This window comes from Varanus komodoensis, unplaced genomic scaffold, assembly GCF_004798865.1.
Source record: "Varanus komodoensis strain SLA01 unplaced genomic scaffold, ASM479886v1 scaffold38, whole genome shotgun sequence".
NCBI lineage: Eukaryota > Metazoa > Chordata > Lepidosauria > Squamata > Varanidae > Varanus > Varanus komodoensis.
In genome coordinates, this window is record NW_025335909.1 from 9381232 (window position 1) to 9394910 (window position 13679).

Consider the following 13679-nt stretch of genomic DNA (forward strand, 5'->3'; position numbering starts at 1 on the left):
CTCACCGTGTACGACGGCGAGGACCCGGGCGGCCACGTGCTGGGCCAGTTCCCGGGCGGCGGCGGCCCGCAGAAGCTCTACTCCTCGACGCCGGACCTGGCCGTGCAGTTCCACTCCGACCCGGCCGGGCTCGTCTTCGGGAAGGGCCAGGGCTTCGTCATGAGCTACATCGGTGGGTGCGCCGAGCGGCCCGGGCGCCAGGTGGACCGCGGGGGCGGGGCCGGGGCGGGGCCGGGGCCAGGGCGGGCCAGGTGATCGCCGAGCGCTCCCGGGAGGATGCCCGCAATGCTCCGAGGCCAGGAGCCCCGCCCCGTGCTGGGCAGCCGGGGAAGGGGGCGGGGCCCTTTGGATCGGGGCCTGAGGGGGCGCTGCAGGCCCCTCCAGGCTGAGCCTCCCTGGCTGGAAGGCGCAAGGCCCCCCCCCCCCACGCGAGCCTGGGGGGCTGGGTGGGGAGGCCGGGGGCCCTCAGCTGGGCAGCTTACCCTGCTCCCGCGGGCAGAGGCCATGCCGCCTGGGGAGGAGCGGCCGCCCGCGGCACCAGGCCAGGGCAGCCAAAGGCCTGCGAGGGAAGGGGCTCCCCGGGCCAGGACAGAATCCCTGGGCGGCCCGTCGCGGCTGCCTGCGCCACGCTGCGCTCTCGCGCGCCCTGGGAGATGCTGCTGCCTCTTGGAGCGGCCCAGCTCAGGAGGGGCGGGCCTGGCGGTCCCGGAGCAGCCTTGGCCTGCCTCAGTTCCCTGCTTGGTGCGGCCACCGCTGGCCACTGGGCGGCCGCAAGGAGGCCGCGTGGGACGGGCCATGAGCAGAGCCCGCCGAGACACGAGGGGTTTCCCCACCTGCACCCAAGCGCCTCACGCAGGTGTCCTCCTTGGCCACAGAAGTGTCCAGGAACGACTCCTGCTCCGACTTGCCCGAAATCCAGAACGGCTGGAAGACCACGTCTCACGCAGAGCTCGTTCGAGAGGCCAAGATCACCTACCAGTGCGACCCTGGCTATGACATCGTGGGCAGCGACACCCTCACCTGCCAGTGGGACCTCACCTGGAGCAGCGACCCCCCCTTCTGTGAGAAAAGTACGGGCCGCGTGGGGCTGCCAAACGTGGCCTGGGCTCTTCCCCGAGCCAAAGAGTGCCTTTTGTGGGGCTTGGCAGCACCCTCACCCCCCCTCCCCTCGTCCTAGTCATGTACTGCACGGACCCCGGAGAGGTGTCCCACTCGACCCGCCTGATCTCGGACCCGGTGCTGCTGGTGGGGACCACGATCCAGTACACCTGCAACCCGGGCTTCGTGATGGAGGGAAGCGCCCTGCTGACCTGCTACAGCCGGGAGACGGGGACACCCATCTGGACCTCGCGCCTGCCCCACTGTGTGTGTAAGTTTGGCCCCCCTCCCGCAGGGGCTGCGCTTTTCCACCACGCACACGCACACTCACGCACGACGACGGGAAGTCAATCCGGTATGTTCCTGGTGGATCGGGCCCCTTGAGAAGGCATGCCAATGGGGAATGCTTGCTGGGGATCCGCAGACTGCACAAGCCGCTCCGCCGAGGTCAGTGGAGCTAGAGTGAGGCTAGCCAGATGTGGTGGATGATAACTCCCATCATCCCCGGCCACGCAGGCTGGGAATGCTGGGGGCTGATGTCCAATGCGTCTGGGCACTGCCGGGCTGGAAAGGCTGACTGAGGACCCTGCACGCTCGCACGGGGGCGACGCCTGCTCGCTTCTGCTCGCCCCGAACGGCTCCCCGCCAAAGGGGCCTTCCCCCCGGGCCGCGGAAGCGCTCGTTGCCAGCAGGCGGGGGGGGGGGCGCAGCCGCCGAGCGTCCCCAGCAGCGCTGAGGGGGCAGCCCTCGGGGGCCCCCTCTTCCCAGGCGGGGGGAGACAAGCGGTCCGGCCCTGGGCTGAGCAGCGTGTTCCCCTCCAGCGGAGGAATCGCTCGCCTGCGGCAACCCGGGGCTGCCCGAGAACGGCTACCAGGTCCTGTACAAGCGCCTCTACCTGCCTGGGGAGTCGCTCACCTTCATGTGCTACGAGGGCTTCGAGCTCATCGGGGAGGTCACCATCCAGTGCATCCTGGGGCAGCCCTCCAGGTGGAGCGGGCCGCTGCCCGTCTGCAAAGGTACCAGCGCCCGGGAGGAGCAGGGCCCAGGGCCACGAGGCTGCGAAGGGCCCGCTCCCCTGGCCCCCGCTCAGAGCCGCTCTTGGGGACCGGCCGATACGACCCCGAGACGCGCCAGGGCTCTGCCGGCCACCGCGGCTCCTGCCCGTGCCCGAGCCCACACGAGAGGGCCTGCGGAGGAGGCCGCCTGGGCCGGGCTGCCCGCTTGCGGGGGGAGCCCCCAGCCCCTCACTGCCCTGCGACGTGCTTCGTGCCAGCCACGGCCTTTCTCCGCCCCCCCCCCCCCGGCCTCTCGGGAACCGAGCCCCAGAGCCTTCCTGGTTGCTGCATCACCTCTGGGTCTCTTCCCCTGTGGCTGCGTGGCGTGTCCGTGGCGCGTCCCTCCTCATCCTCTCGCAGGGAACGGGGGTGAGTGATTGGTCAGATGCGAGCTGAGTAACGCCACCTCCTCTTCTCTCCCCTTCCAGTGAATCAAGACAGCTTTGAGCACGCCCTGGAAGGTGAGCGGACCCCCACTCGCCCCCCCACTTCCCAGGCGGGGGGACCTCCCAGGAAGAGTACGAGGGGGCTGGCTGGGGCGGAATGGATGCAGCCCTTGCTCTGCAGAGCGCTTCAGCAGAGGCGGGGGGCAGGGTCCCCAGAGGGGGTGCCCCACCCAGAGGCCCTCAGCGGCGCCCACTAAGAGCCGCTCACTCCCCGCCAAGAGCCCCGGGAAGCCACTCTGTCCTCCCGCTTCCCGTACTCTGTGTGGCGAGACAATGGGTGGCAGATGGGGTAGGGAGGCCGGGGGTTTCCTGGGGAAGATGGCGAGGGCTGCAGCCACGGCCCCGTTCCAGGGCCGAGCCCCGGCTGGCACCGCGAACCTCACCGGGCAGCCCCACTCTCGAGCTGCCCAGCTGCCGCACAGGTGGCAACGAGGACGCCCCCCCCCCCCGGTGTTCTCCAGCAGCGCCCCCGCCCACAGAGTCCGCAGGGGCCACGCAGGCGAGCGGAGGGGCTCAGCTCGGTCTCCTCTCTCTAGTAGCCGAGGCTGCGGCCGAAACCTCCCTGGAAGGGGGCAACATGGCGCTGGCCATCTTCATCCCGGTGCTCGTGGTCTCCTTGCTCCTGGGGGGGGCCTACATCTACGTCACGCGGTAGGTGGGGGGGGCGGCTCCTCGACGCACTCCCGGCCCTCCGATCCCGGCCGTTCTGGGCCCCTCCTGGCCCCTCCGTGCGGCGGCTGGCTTCCCATGGAAACGGCTCTGACGGCTCCGCTGCGGCAAGGAGGCTTTGGCCCGGCACGTGGGCCGGGCAGCCGCCCTTCTGCCTCGCGCCCGGCCCTCCCGGCACGCTGCCCTGAGCTTCTGCCCCGGGGGCTCCCCTCCCCTCCTGTCTCCGGGCGCCTATGGGTCAGGGTGGGCGCATCAGCGGGGAGGGGGGCCGGGGGCATCGGCCGGCCGCGCCTTCTGCCGCCGGCTCGGGATCGTTGCAGCGCTGACCCGCCTCTCCCGCCTCTCGCCGCCAGGTGCCGCTCCTACTCCAGCCTGCGCCTGCCCCTCATGTACTCCCACCCCTACAGCCAGATCACCGTGGAGACGGAGTTCGACAACCCCATCTACGAGACGGGGGTGAGCGGCCCCTGCCTGTGGTCCCCCACTGCCCAGCGGGGCTCGGCCCCAGGGTGGCCGAGGCCCCATTGGTGAGGCCGGGCGTGCACGTGGCGGGCATGTTGTGAGCAGAGCCGGCTGGAGCCGGGGACAGACTGGATGGCCCGGAGGTCCCTTCCGACTCGCTCCGTTTCTGTGTTGTTGGCCAAGCTAGTTGGGCGTGATGGGCATTGCGGTGCAGGGCCAAGAGCGTGCCGAGGCGCCCGCAGAGCCACAGGGCCTGGGCCACCGAGCGTTTCTCCCTTCCCAGGAAACACGGGAGTATGAAGTGTCGATATAAAGCCAGCTGCGTGGGACTCTCCAGACACCTCTGGATCGCCTCCCCCAGACCGTCCTCGAGAGATCAGTGCAGATGCTTGGCGGAGTTTGGCAGAGACCCCAGACCTGCTGCTCCCTCCCCCCCGATCAAAGGTGTTGCCTCTCCCCCCGCAATTCTGCTCCAGTTCTGCTCCAGGGATCCCGGTGGGCGCGGCTTGTGCAGGGGGCTCCCCGGCTCTGGACCCGCACCCTGCGCAGCGGGAGGGGACGCCGTGCTTCACTGGTGCCTTGGTCCTTCGTCCCCACAAGGCGGACACTCGCATGCCCGCCCGGCCCTCCTCGCCGTGACCGTGGCAGAAGGGGCCCTCCTCCTGGCAGCCCCCGGACATGGTGCTCAGTCCTCTGCTGGTCGAACGGCGGGAAGAGGAAGGGGTGCCCGAGTGGAGAGACGCCGGGAGGAGGCCCCGTGTCCTGGGGGCAGGGGGCTGCGGACGGGGCAGCGACAGCGGCCCTCCAGGGGAGCACCTGTGCAGAGTCCCTGCCCCGTTGTTGTCCTGAGTCGTGGATGTGAAGCGGGACAGCCAGCCAGGGCTCTGCGGGGCAAACGCGGCCGATCCGGCGTGTGGATGGGCTGCGCTTGATGGCGGAGGATTCACAGCTGGAGCTGATGGGGCAGCAGCCGCGTGGGCCTTTTGCTCCAGCAGAGGGATGCGTGGGGGGGCTTCTCTGGGGGAGGGGGGGTGCAGGGGAGAAGCAGTCGGACTCGCGTGAGCACAAGGGCGGGTGGACAGGCACTGCCGGGGGCTTGTCTCCAGGCCGCCTTGCCCTGCCCCTCCAGCGCTGAAGGCGGGCAGGGCCACGTGCTCCAAGCACGTTCCCGGGGTGCCCTCTGCAGCTCCGGTTCACGGCAGGGGGATTTGCTCCCGAGGCCCCCAGAGCGCTGCCCTGCAGTCCTAAACCGCAGTGCGCCCCACGGAAAGGGGGCGAGGACAGCCACCGGACCGGCGGTCTGCTGAAGAGCTGCTGGAGCAGGCAGCAGGCACACCTGGAGAAGACCGCTGCCATGTCCCCCGCACCAACCCGGCGGGGGTGCCGTCCAAACGCCTCCCCCCACGGCCCACCCTCCGAGTGCTTTCACATCAGGATGCCCGCTTCCCGTGCCGGAAAAGGGAGTGTGCAAGCACCGTGCACCAAGAGCAAGGCTCGGAAGGAGGCGCCTGCCTGGCCAAGAAGATTCGCCCCCCGCCTGCATCCCCCCAACTGCTCCTGTTCGCCGGCCCACCCGGAGGGGCTGCTGGCGTCCCCCCCGGCCTCGATCCCCGTCTTTGTAAACACAGTGAGAGTGTAGCCATGGCGATGTTTTCTAAATGTCTGTTTTAGTTTAGAAACCAGGTTAGCGCATCTCCGCAGCTGTCCAGAGGTTGGGGTCATTCATTTTTCTCCTTTAAACGATACAGGGAAACCCACGTGACCGTGTCCTTGTAATTTGCCTCTGTACGCAGTCGGGGAGTGCCAAGAACCGTGTGCCCGGAATTCTGTCCCCTATCCTGCAGGTCTCTTTTTATAAGATTGATGGGATTAAATATTTTTTTGAACATTGATAAGCTAAAGCTTCCACGGGAAGTGCCTGTATTTGGTGTAAGTACGAGTTGCATCCTGTTTTCGAGTGGTGGGACGCACGTTTGCAGGGCTGGGGAGGCGCAAATGCCCACAGGGCGGCCCACTTGCCTGCCGCAGCCGGACCCCCGGGCAGGAGGGGCCTGAGCCACGCAGGGCATCCCCCCAGCAGCACACGGGGCTCCACCGCCCGGCCGGCCTTCTGTGTCGGCAGCCCCCCACACGGGGACAGGGCAGGGTCCGGCCCCTCAGCTGATCTGTGCGCCCAAGCTGTAACCCTGCCCATTAAAAACCGAGTCGGTTGCTGGTGCCGGCCATCTGTGCGTCCCGTCTGTACGGAGCTGGGCTGCAGCGTCTGGGGGAGTGCGTGTGAGAAGGGGCAGACCCACGGCTCGCTTGGCCTCGCGACTCAGGCGTTTGCCCGCGTGAAAACGGCTCCTCCCTGGCATGTGCCCAGAAGCGCAAAATCGGGCGCAAGGGAACGCACGGCCCGGCTTGCTGGCCCCCGAAGATGGCCGCCGCGCCGCTGGATGGGCTGGCCTGCCTCCGCCCGGCGCGAGGACAGGAAACCCCCCGGAGGAGCTGCCTGCGGGCCTTGCAGAGGAGGGGAGGCCAGCCCATTCCCCCCGGGGGAGCCCTCTTCCGCCGCGCTTCAGAGGGGATCCTCCCTGAGGGGGCACCACACACAGCAGCGTGTGGGGCGGGTATCAGCGGCGCCACCCTTTGGCAACACGGGGTCGCCTGTCCCACCCGGCTGCCCTGACCGCCTCCCACCGGGGCCACGCTCCGCCCCGGGCTCGCTTCCTGCCCTTCCAGCGGGCTCGGCTCGCCCTCGCCCTCGCCGCCGGCAGCCGGGCCGCCTGCCTCCGTGCGTGCGCTGCAGCCCCGCTGCGGAGCAGCCCCGCCCACCGCCCGTTCCGCGCCCATCTGCAAGGCGCTCGAAGGAAAACGCAGCGGTCCCACGGCCGGTGAAAGGGCAGCGCTCCGCCCCACTCTGCCCCACAAGTCAGTCGCAGCCAGTAAAGAGTCCTGGCTCCTCAGATGGAGCAGCGTTCCCAGCGCGGCGCACCGCAGACGCCTGGGGGTGGCGGGGGTTGTCATCCTAGACACCCTCCATCATGCACCACCTCGAACAGCCACCAGATGGCAGCAGCCACACAGCTTTGGGGCGCGCAGCTTGAGCGGGCCGGCTCGCCCACGCTGCCCGCCAGGGGTGGGCCACGTAGGGGTCAGCACCTTGGCCGCAGGGGAGCTGTGGGTCGGTGGAGACCCTCTGACTGGGGAGCAAAGCGCCTGGGCCTGCAGGGCAGGGAGGCTCTGCCGGCGGCAACCCCCGGATGGCCCCCCCTCCAGCAGCGGTTCCCACCGCCGGACGGGAGACGCCCGGACAGTCCGGGAGGCGCCCCGGAGTCCAGTGCCAGGAGATGCGTGGCCTGCCGGCTGCTGTGCCAGGCGAGGCTGCAGGGCCGCCTCTGCCCTGCAGCTTCCATCCCACGGGCGGGTCCGAGTCCGGGCGGACTGGCCCTGGCCCGGAAGCCCCGTGTGCCCGCAGAGGGAGCCCGGTTCCGGCGGGGCACTGCGGCGGCTGCCCTGGGAGCGGGTGGCCTGGCCTTCTGCAGGGGCCGGGCGGCCACCGGTCGGGAGGCTGCGGCTGGAGCTGCCCCCGAGCTGACGCCCAGCCGAGGCCGGGGAGCTCCAGTCCAGCTGGCGGGCCTCTTTCGGGGCAGCTGCCAGGCGGCCCCGATCCAGCCTCCAGCAAGCAGCTGATACGCCTGGCCGGCCACGACTTCGTTTGGGCAGAACCACTGCCAGGAATGCCGCAGCCATCGGCTCTGATGTCAGCGTGGCATTTGCCAAAATCCTCCCCCAGATCCTTGTCTGCCAGAGAGTAACCGTGGGCAGAGCAGTTCCAGCCTGGCAGATCCTTGGTGGGTCCCACAAATCGACAGGGAGGAGCCAGGCTGGGCCTCCCGCACCGTCCTCCTGCATGCCCAGGCGAGGGCACCGCCCCAGCGCCCCCTCCGGAGCTGAGCCCCGCCAGATCGACCTTCGTAGAAATGACTTGGGGGAGGAATCACACAGAGGCCCTGCTTTTGACAGCCATGTGGCAGGCAGAAATTCAACAGATGGGGCTTTTCCAGAAGCTGGGGTTCAAGTGCTGTGTCTGTGCGTGAGGGGCAGGATTCACCCACTCAACTTTCCAACCCGCCTGCCAGTCCATAAGAGAGCGGAGCGCTGCCTGATAAAAGCTGGCAATGTGTAGGACAGTAAAGGGGAGAAGGGATTCCTGGGCATGCACAGAGTTTGCGGATTAATGTGGACCAAGAAGGGGTTTAATGTCAGTGCCTGGCTCAGCCCTGGATTGAGGCCAACTCTGGCCAAGAAGAGGGTCTCCCCGAGGGAGGGTCTTTCCACCTGCCCACTCAAACACCGGAACCAGTGCCCAAAGGCCAGAGCAGGAGAAAGCCGGGGGGACGGCACTTCCCTGGCCTTCAGCCCCAGCACCGTTTCTTCCAGCCGACATGTTGCTGTGATGCTGGGGTGCGGTGGGGCGAAGGGTCTGCCCGGCCCCCCGCACGGTCCAGAAAGCGGGCTCCCTCTCGGTCGCCTGTCCTCGAGGCGGAAGCCCTCCCAGGCAGCAGCCCCCAGAGGGAGGGCAGAGCGATGCAGGAAAGGCCGAGGCCGCGGACCACGCCGGGGGCCCCCCGAGGACCTGCGAGGGGGCGCAGCAACACCCCGCGGAGCTGCCCCTGCCCGCCCGGCCCCACGCGCCGCGGACAACTCGCCTTCCCCACTGGAGGCGCTCCCATCATCCCCGGCCGGGAGGCCGCAGCACACGCTCCCTGCCCCGCGCTGGCACGGAAGCGAGCCCCCGGGTGGGGCCGCGTCCGCCGCCCCGCGTGGGGCTCGCCGGAGGAGCGGAGCCGAGCCGAGCCGCCAGCCCCGGGGGGCGGGCGGGGGCGCAGCCCCTTCCACAGGCGCGCTGCTCCGGCGGGCACGTCCGGCGCTCGGCGGAGGCTCGGTCGGGAGAAGCCCAAGCCGCCCCGCCCCGCCCGGCTCGGCTCGGCGGGAGGACGCGGGGGGAGCAGCGCGGCGCCGCGCGGTCCTCGCCGGGGCGGGCGCTGGCTCGCGGCCCCTCCCGCGCCTCAGCCGGCGGGCTGCTGGGAGTTGTGGTCCGCCGCTCCGAGTCGGGGAGCCGAGCCCGGCGCCCAGGCGCAGATCGCCCGGCGGCGCGGAGCCCCGGCGAGCAGCAGGTTGGTGGGCGCGGGCGGCGGCGGCAGGGGCCGGGTGAGCGGGCGGGCAGGGCCAGGCCGGGATCCGGCGCATCCTCGGTCGCCCGCATCCTGCGCGATGCACCCCAGCGCCGGCCCCACGGCAGCCAGGCGCGCTCCCCCCGCCCGGCCCGGGCAGCAGCCCGCGCCTCGGAGCCGCCGCCGCCGCTCTGCCGAGCGCCCGGCCTGATCCGGTTTGGGAGGAGGAAGTGCCGGCGAGCGCCGGATCCGGGCGCGTCGGCGCTGGGCGGCACGGGCCCTCCTCTCCCTGGAGAGCGCTTGGCCCCGATCCCAGAAGCGCTGGCACGCCGGGTAGGCGCTCCGCACGTGCTTGCGGGCCGCGCCGGGGCCGGGGCCGGGGCCGGGGCCGGCTCGTTCCGCCGAGATGCGGCGGCGAGGGGCGCGGAGAGGGCACCCGACGCGCCGGGCCCTGCGCGGGGAGGGGGGAGGGAGCGCGAAGGCGCCCCCGCGGGTGCCCGGGCAGCCCCGGCCTGGGGCGGACGCGGCTCCGGAGCGCCAGCGACCCCGCTCGATCTGGGCCCCTCCGCGGCGCCGGCGAGACCTTCGGCTCGCAGCGCCGGGCGGCCCGTCGCCATCGCGGGGCGCCGGCGACTCCCACCCCTCTGTCCAGGCTCTGGCTCCCCGCTCGCGCAGGAGAGAACTCTCCACATGCCCAGGGGCATTTCTTCAGCGTGTGCTGGCGGGGAGCGCGCGCGCCGAGCTGCGGCTTCTGGCCTCCCGTGCTGAGGTGGGAAGGCGCCGCGGGCGCCGCTGGATGCGCGTCGGGGCGAAGCCTGCGGGGCCGCGGGCGCTCTGGCGCCGGAGCGGGGGGCCCAGCCGCTGCCCCGGACCCTCCTCCTGCCCGGCGTGGAGGCCTGCCGCACATGCTCAGGAACACTCGTGGGGTAGGGACCTCCTGCGCTCCAAGGCGAGGCGTGCAGCGAGAGGAGTCAGGCCGCGGGCTCGGGGCCATGTGCCGAGCCGGGGGCAAGGCGAGGCGTGTGGCCAGAGACGGGCACCGGGCGGTTGGCCGGCCCGGCTGCGTGGCCCCTGCAGCTGGCACTGGGCGGTCGCTGGGGCTTGGCCTCCTTCGACGGTGGCCTTGCTGGAGAGCGCCGTGGCTCCTTTCCAGAGCTCCAGGAAGCGCCTGGCCGCCTCCCCTGGCAATCGCTCATCCCCCTGGGGAGATTCCCTCCTGGCCTGCCCCAAGTTTCCCCGAGAGCATGGGAGACTCCCCTGCTCTGCTCCAGGGCAGAGCAGGCCCCCCGCCCTGCCCCCCCCCCCGCTGCTGAAGTGCCTCTGGCTGGTGGGGGGGGATCTGCGGTGACACACGCCGCCTGGCCTGCCATCGCTGCCGCCGCTCCTCCTCGCTCCCACCAGCTCATTACATAACATCTCTTGCTGCCTGGGAGATTCTGTGCGCTGCCTCCGGTGCGCAGCTCGGGTGCAGCTGGAGCGCTGGCGCCACGCGTTGGGTTGCCCTCGGTTGCAGAAGGAGCGTGGGGGGCACAGAGGCCCTGTGGGCACGGGGCAGGACCCCAACGTCCGCAGCCCCCCCAGTGCCCGGGAGTGCACGAGTGTCCGGCTCCCGTGTGGCCAGCAGCCGCCCTCCGATGTGGCTTCCACCCCACAACCAGGCCCTGGCTCGCCTTGTGGGCGGACAAAGGGCAGGGTGGCCCCCGGGCAAGCAGCTGGTGGGTGAGGCGCATCATTGCCCTGGGCTCCTGGTTCCTGCTAGGGAGGGGCTTGCTGAGAAGCCGAGCACTGAGGTTGCCGCAGAGGTGCCGGGCAGGATGCGGGCCGAGCCCCGGCTCGTGAGCCTCGGGTGCTTCGGGGGCCGCGTGGCCGGGAGATGTCAGTGCCGCTTGCTGGGCTTCATGGGAGGCGCAGAACAAGACTCCCCTCCTCCATGCGGGAAAGGCCTCCGGGGCCCATCCAGGCTTCTGCATTGCGCCAGGTGCTCCTAGGGGGCGCTGCTGGCCTGGCCTCTCGGAATGGGCCCCGGCTGGCTGTCCTCCGGGGCGGCTGAGGCACGGGGGCTGCCCTGCGCCCTCCCGGTCAGGCACCGGAGATGGGGGCTGGTTGCTTTCCAAGGTGGTGGCGGGGGGGTGAGGGCGGGCACTGCTGCCAGCCACGTCTGTGCGTGTCCCACAGTTGTCTTGGCTGCAAAAGTGAGCAAAAGGTCTTGGCATCTTTGGAGAATCTGCCCAGCCCGAAGGTGGCCGTGCAAGGAGCAACGCGTGTGGGGCGGGCCCGGCTGATCTCCACCCGCAGTGGGCTTCCTGGCGAGCCGCTTCTGGTCTCTCGAGCCGAGCCGGGGCGTCCAGGCAAGGGTGGGGCTTGGCAAACGGCAGCAGGGAAACGAGGCGCCCTCTTTGTGCTTTGCTTCCAGATCTTTCTTCAAGAATAGCGAGGAGGACCACTGTCCGGGCAGATTCTCCCTTGGTGCCAGGAGGGAGATGCGGCTCCGGGGGGCGCAAGAGGGCAGGGCGGCCACCACCTTGCGGAGCTGAATCCACCGCCCGGATCTGCATCCCACGGGGTCGCATGGCAGGGCGCCGCAGCCTTTGCTTGGACCTGCTGAACGCGTCCCGGGAAGTCGTTCTCGGCCGGCTCCGCTGCGGCTCTGCCCGGGCGCTCGCATTTCCGGGAACCGCCTCGCAGGGGGAGCTGCCCTGAAGCCTTCGGAGAGGCACCGGCCCCCTCACGGCGGACGCCTGGAGGACCCCGGCCTGCCCGCCGATGTTGCGCTGCGGGACCTGCCACCGCTGCTCACCCGAGGCTGGCTCCCGCTCGCCTGCCCGGCAGGATCTGCGCGGCGCGGTTGCCGGTGGGGACCCTGAGGACTGACGCCCGGGCTCTCCCCGCGCTCCCCGGGCAGCCGAGATGCCTCTGGAGTGGCTGGCGGGCTGCTGCGGCTCGCTGGACCGGCTGAGGGACCTGGTCGGCACGGGCATCCAGGCGGTGCGGGACTGCGATGCCACCGCCCTGGGCACCGTGGCCGTCCTGCTCGCCATGTTCGTGTGGTACTGCTACCACGTGGGGCGGGAGCAGCCCCGGCCCTTCGTCACGGTGACCTCGCTCATCCAGGGCGGCGCGGACGCCAACGGCCTGCAGAACGGCTACACGCACTGCCGCTCCCCGGAGTGCGTCCGCTGCGCCCACAGCGACGGGCTGAACCAGAAGCTGTACCACAACCTGCAGGAGTACGCCAAGCGCTACTCGTGGTCGGGCATGGGCCGCATCCACAAGGGCATCCGCGAGCAGGGCCGCTACCTGAGCAGCCGCCCCTCCATCCAGAAGCCGGAGGTCTTCTTCCTGCCGGACCTGCCCACCGCCCCCTACTTCCCGCGGGACGCCCAGAAGCACGACGTGGAGCTGCTGGAGCGCAACTTCCAGACCATAGCCTGCGAGTTCGACGCCCTGTACAAGGCCTTCTCCAACTGCAGCCTGCCGCAGGGCTGGAAGGTCAACAGCACGCCCAGCGGCGAGTGGCTGACCTTCTACCTGGTCAACCAGGGCACCTGTGTGCCCCGGAACTGTCGCAAGTGCCCCCGGACCTACCGCCTGCTGGGCAGCCTCCGCACCTGCGTCGGCAACAACATCTTCGGCAACGCCTGCCTCTCGGTGCTCACCCCGGGCACGGTCGTCGCGGAGCACTACGGGCCCACCAACATCCGCATCCGCTGCCACCTGGGTACGTACCGGTCCCCCCCCCGTGGGCCCGCCCCCCAATGTGCTCCCCCCGCAGCTTCCCCTCGCAGGGCGGGCGGCCCGGGAGCCGCCCAGCAAAGGGCTTCTCCGCCGGGGGCTCCTCCGCACGAGGCCTCCCTGTGCTCCCGGGCTCGTCCGACGCGCCTCCCGCTGAGGCCCCAGGCGCGCCTTCTCTCTTGCAGGACTGCGGACGCCCGGCAACTGCGAGCTGGTGGTCGGGGGCGAGCCGCAGTGCTGGGCCGAGGGCCGCTGCCTGCTCTTCGACGACTCCTTCCTGCACACGGCGCTCCACGGAGGCAAGTGAGCCGGCTGGCACCCGGTGCACGCCCCCCCCGCCCCGGCCCCCGCCTGCCCTGGGCGGGGGCACCGGAGCAGGGACAGGCCCCGCGTGGGGCAGCGCCCCTTCCTGCTCAGAGCCCCCCCGGCTCGTGGGCCTGGAGGCTCCCCCGGGGGCGGGGTGGGGCGGGGGCTCTTGTGGGCCAGCCCGGGCTCCCTCCCGGGGCCTCGCAGTGCCGGCCCTCACCAGGCGCCCGCCGTGCCCCTCGCTCTTGCAGGTGCCCCCGAGGAGGGCCCCCGGGCCGTGTTCATGGTGGACCTGTGGCACCCCAACGTCGCCGCCGCCGAGCGCCAGGCCCTCGACTTCATCTTCGCTCCCGGACGGTGACGGGACTCCCTTGCGTGGCAGGCTGGAGAGCGGCCGGCCGGAGGGGCCACGGGGCAGGCCCGCCCTCCCCGAGAGCTTGTGCCTACCCCCGTGCGAGCACGCACACCCCTGGACGCACAGCGGCACGGGTCCTCTCCTCGCGCCGGATTTTTGTACGTGGAATCGCCCACCTCGCGGTCCCCCTTTCCGTCCTGCGCTTGGGGTGGGGGCGGGAGGGGCTGCCCCACCTCCTTTTTACTCTGTGGTTTGGCACAATGCCGCTGTCGTGTGTGTTCTGTTGCTGCCTGTGTTTGCGGTGTCCTGAACGTAGAGTCCAACCGCCCCGGGTGTCCATGAATGTAGCCGTGTCAGCTCTTAGCTTATGACCCTTACAGACGGGCCCACCGAGGAG

General features: G+C 70.8%; 2 protein-coding genes across 2 annotated transcripts in view; both read left to right on the forward strand.

Annotated features, from left to right (window-relative positions):
- SEZ6L (seizure related 6 homolog like) overlaps window positions 1–4043 on the forward strand; it is a 28633-nt gene extending 24590 nt beyond the window's left edge. The window contains exons 13-20 of the mRNA XM_044440963.1: window positions 2–172; window positions 876–1070; window positions 1178–1369; window positions 1920–2114; window positions 2582–2614; window positions 3139–3250; window positions 3622–3724; window positions 4014–4043. Of these exons, the coding sequence (XP_044296898.1) occupies window positions 2–172; window positions 876–1070; window positions 1178–1369; window positions 1920–2114; window positions 2582–2614; window positions 3139–3250; window positions 3622–3724; window positions 4014–4043 (1031 nt within the window). The remainder of the gene's footprint in view (window position 1; window positions 173–875; window positions 1071–1177; window positions 1370–1919; window positions 2115–2581; window positions 2615–3138; window positions 3251–3621; window positions 3725–4013) is intronic.
- Window positions 4044–11748: 7705 nt separating this feature from the next.
- On the forward strand, window positions 11749–13335 carry ASPHD2 (aspartate beta-hydroxylase domain containing 2). The gene is made up of 3 exons (XM_044440755.1): window positions 11749–12607; window positions 12807–12920; window positions 13179–13335. The coding sequence occupies exons 1-3, from the start codon at window positions 11797–11799 to the stop codon at window positions 13286–13288; spliced, it is 1035 nt and encodes a 344-aa protein (XP_044296690.1). The 5' UTR covers window positions 11749–11796; the 3' UTR covers window positions 13289–13335.
- Window positions 13336–13679: the final 344 nt, after the last annotated feature.